The sequence below is a fragment of the Rhodamnia argentea genome, chromosome 7 (assembly GCF_020921035.1).
Source record: "Rhodamnia argentea isolate NSW1041297 chromosome 7, ASM2092103v1, whole genome shotgun sequence".
NCBI classification, from domain to species: Eukaryota; Viridiplantae; Streptophyta; class Magnoliopsida; order Myrtales; family Myrtaceae; genus Rhodamnia; species Rhodamnia argentea.
This window is the reverse complement of record NC_063156.1, coordinates 1,792,244-1,795,857: the sequence shown is the minus strand read 5'-3', so window position 1 is coordinate 1,795,857 and position 3,614 is coordinate 1,792,244. Positions and strand designations below refer to the sequence as shown.

At 48.3% G+C, this 3,614-nt stretch overlaps 1 protein-coding gene across 1 annotated transcript; it reads right to left on the bottom strand.

Annotated features, from left to right (window-relative positions):
• Nucleotides 1–1,577: 1,577 nt before the first annotated feature.
• On the bottom strand, nucleotides 1,578–3,411 carry LOC115743222 (ethylene-responsive transcription factor CRF4-like). Its single transcript, XM_030677948.2, has one exon. The coding sequence runs from the start codon at nucleotides 2,822–2,824 to the stop codon at nucleotides 1,754–1,756; it is 1,071 nt and encodes a 356-aa protein (XP_030533808.1). The 5' UTR covers nucleotides 2,825–3,411; the 3' UTR covers nucleotides 1,578–1,753.
• Between the last annotated feature and the right edge of the window lie 203 nt (nucleotides 3,412–3,614).

The window sequence follows — 3,614 nt, the reverse complement described above, 5'->3', positions numbered from 1 at the left end:
GTTCAGCAACAACATAGAGAGAGAGAGAGAGAGAGAGAGAGAGAGAGAGATCATACATAAACTATAATTTCTTTCTTTGTAAATTTTCTTCTTCAAACTCTATACAAGTGGCAATTTTGAAACAAATCACCACGTTCTAACAAGATTATTCTTAATCGGCACGAACATAACATACATAAGTATTATGACACAATCGACCAAAAAAAAAAAAACAGCATTTTTTCTTTGACACGACTCAATTGTAAACCCGATTACGACCCGCGAACAACAACCGAGGGACGCAAGGGGACTGGTGTCAACAGTGAAGACTATGATGGCGGCCAAAGGAGTAAGAAGAAGAAGAAGAAGAAAGCAGTGAAGATATGGTAAAAGAGACATCATCATGGAACGACAACGAACTCTGAACGACCGCTCGCACGTGTGGAAGGCGCGAGGATCACATTTGATTCCCGCTCCATACCAATATGAAGAAAGTAAAAGCTAAAAAATCAAGTTTTAAGGAAAAAAAACAAATGTAATAAGCTTTTGTGTCTTTCGGACATAATCATGCGCCTCCTCTTTGAGTGATATGGAAGCGAAACCGGAGTCCCCTGCTCGCACGGGACACCCAGCCCGACCGCCCTTTCCATTCCCACCACAAATATTTTCCCCGTGGGGCCCAATTCGGAAAGAAAAAATATTAGTTTAATAATAATGTTTAGGATTAACATCAGATTAAGGCGTCCCATAGCAAGATTAGTCCTTCCATAATCTCCCAATCATGTAACCTAAATTGCACTTACCGTCCAGAATTCGTCGCGTAACGTTTTCGATGCACGGTCCAAATCGGCTATTTGTATAAATTTTTTTTTCCTATGCATTTATTATATATAAAAAAAATAACGCTTCCCCCCATTAAAAAGCTAATGCTCTCATGTCTTTTGCTTTTTAAGCCTGTCGTCTGGGGCAAAGTGGGGCTTTTCAACTCCATAACGGAACGGCGCGACGTTTCAAGCCACTGGCGAAAGAGAAAAAGTGGTCAAAGCCCGCAAAAAAAAAAAAAAAAAAGTAAAATAATTGGGGGCCGCGCGCGGTGCACGAGTCGCACCGTCTAGACTCGTTCAAACCGGCTCGGACCGCCAATCGCGCCTGCTCGATTGGGGAGGCAAAAGGAAAGCCACGCTGGCATTTTCCTCCATGGCTAATTGCATATTAAGCCCTCGCTTACAAACCAAATTTAAGTCCTTCCCTTCATGCACGTCAATATCAGAAGATCCAAATGGCAGATCGTATTCTCCGTCTCTTCTTGGTCAACAATAAACTTTCCGTTAATCTAAGGGCGAGCCCGATTACAACTTAAAGAACGTGTCCGAGTTCGACCAAAAAGAAGAAGAAGAAGGAGGAAAAAATAAATGCGTCCGTGCAAACGAAATGCGAGAAAATTCTCGAGAAATTGAAGCTAAATGACAGAAAAAGAAGAAGAAGAAGGTTTACTCATTATCCAGCTTCATTACACTCTCCAAAAGACAAAAGAAAAAAGAAAAGCGTTACTCATTATTCTACCCATCAAGAAGAGAAAAAAAAAAATGGGCTACCTCATATGTTCTCTAATCAAAATCTAAACAAAATAGATAATTTAATTAAGAGAGCTACTCCAAAAAACTAGCCGACGTTTCATCGCCGCCGGTACAAAGACTGCCGGAAAATCTGCCAGCCAACAGCGACAGTTCTCTCTCTCTCTCTCTCTCTGAAAAAAATCAGAACTTTCCAACTTTCAAAGGGCCGCGAGAGGATCCGATGGGAACAAATCTCCGATGTCTTGAAAAAAATCGTCCGCCTGACACATGTCCATAGGGGACAACGACCCGAAATCCTCCGGCTGGTCGACGAAGATGTCGCTCATGAAATCCTCCTCCAACAGCCGGTCCGAGAACGTCCCTATCGTCGTCTCGTCGAACAGCGTCGACTCCGGCGGTTCGAAGTTGAGGAACTCGTCGAGGAATGGCAAGTCCATGTGCACGAACTCGCCCGTCTCTCCCTGGCACTCCCGGACCTCCTCCTTCGCTGACTTGGACACCTCGGGCTGCTCCAGAACCGGTTCTGCGGGTTCAACTTGTCGGACCGGTCCGGCTGGCTCGGCCTCCTCCCCGGACTGTGTCCGGAAGTGGAGGACCGACTTCGGAGATGAGAGGTTGCGCGACTCGTCGCCGGAGTCGTAGCCGCACGCCGCGGTGGTGATGTTGTCCTCGGCGGCCACAACAGCCACCTCTTCGATGAGGGCGGCGTCATCCTCCTCGACGGCCATTTCTTTCAGTGGGGTGACGAAGTTGGTGAGCGCGTCGGGTCCACGCAGCTTGATTGCGGCGTTGTCGTAGACCATCGCGGCCTCCTCGGCCGTGTCGTAGGTCCCCAACCACAGCCGCACCCGACGCGCCGGGTCTCGAATCTCCGCGGCCCACTTCCCCCACGGGCGCTGCCTCACGCCCCGGAACTTCCTCCCGGAGCCCGTCACCATCTCCATAGCCGCCGCCTTCAGCGGCCTCTTCGGGGCGTGGGGCTGCACAAGGCTCGGCCTCTTGCGAGCGATCGAGGCGGCCTGCACGCTACGCGAGGCCGGCTCGACGTTGATCTCGTGCACGTAGCGCTTGACGCGCCGGCGTGGGAGGAAGAAGGGCTCACCCACTTCATCGTCACTGTCGGAGTCCGTGGCGTCCGGGTCGGTGACGGATATCCGCACGATCCTGGTCGGCTCGGGAGCGTTGTTCTTGCGCACGGCTCTGGTCAGCTTCTTCGTGACCGTTCGGTGCTCGGTGTACTTAACTGGACTCAAGAAACAGCCGTCCATCTTTCCTTCTCTTTGGTAGTCACTCACTGAGTCTTAGATTCTCAAAACTCGCATCTATGGATTCGAAAAGCACCCAGAAATACCCAACAAGAGAAAAGGCGAAAGAAGAAGAAGAAGAAGATGCAGGAGGGCTAGTGAATCTCAGACTCGTTGATCGGAATAAGTGGGAGTGATATAAGAACAGAGAGAGACCCTCAATATAAACAGAGGATCTAAGAGCAGAAAAGGGAGATTGTTGGGGGGGAAGATTTTACTCGAGGCAGGTTCTCTGGATTTTCCTGGCAAATCGATTTGAGGTGAAAGAAGGAAACCCAATAAATCTGTTCCTGAGGACACACACGCTGCACTATAAACCAGGTATGTATAGAAAAGATCGCGCAAGCCACCGATTCAAGCTTTCTATATGTGCCTCAGCTAAAGAGATTGCCCGATCAAGAATCACTCCCTGCAGGAAAAACGACGTCGGTTTTTCTTCTGGCTGACTCGGAGATGGCAACTTTTGTCGTCAAGGTGATGAAGAAGAGCTCGAGGGTGTTTAAGAAAGCAGAGAGGCTTGGGAGTTTCAATGGCTGCTGCTGCTGCTATTGCTATTGCAGTGAGAGAAGAGTGAAAACACTGAAATCCCTGTTTTATAGCGCATCCCAACATCCGAAATCGGAATTCACATATCTTTAATTTTATTTCCCTTTTTTTTCGGGCAATATATTGATTTTCCTTCTTTTAATTTGGAAAACCGGCTTTTTTCCAGCCCAACAAAATAAAGGGGTGGGGCCCGGGGAAGCGGGTTGTC

Bases quoted from the DNA above. Each gene is read 5' to 3' on its own strand.
- LOC115743222 (XM_030677948.2), bottom strand. From the start codon at position 2,824: ATGGACGGCTGTTTCTTGAGTCCAGTTAAGTACACCGAGCACCGAACG.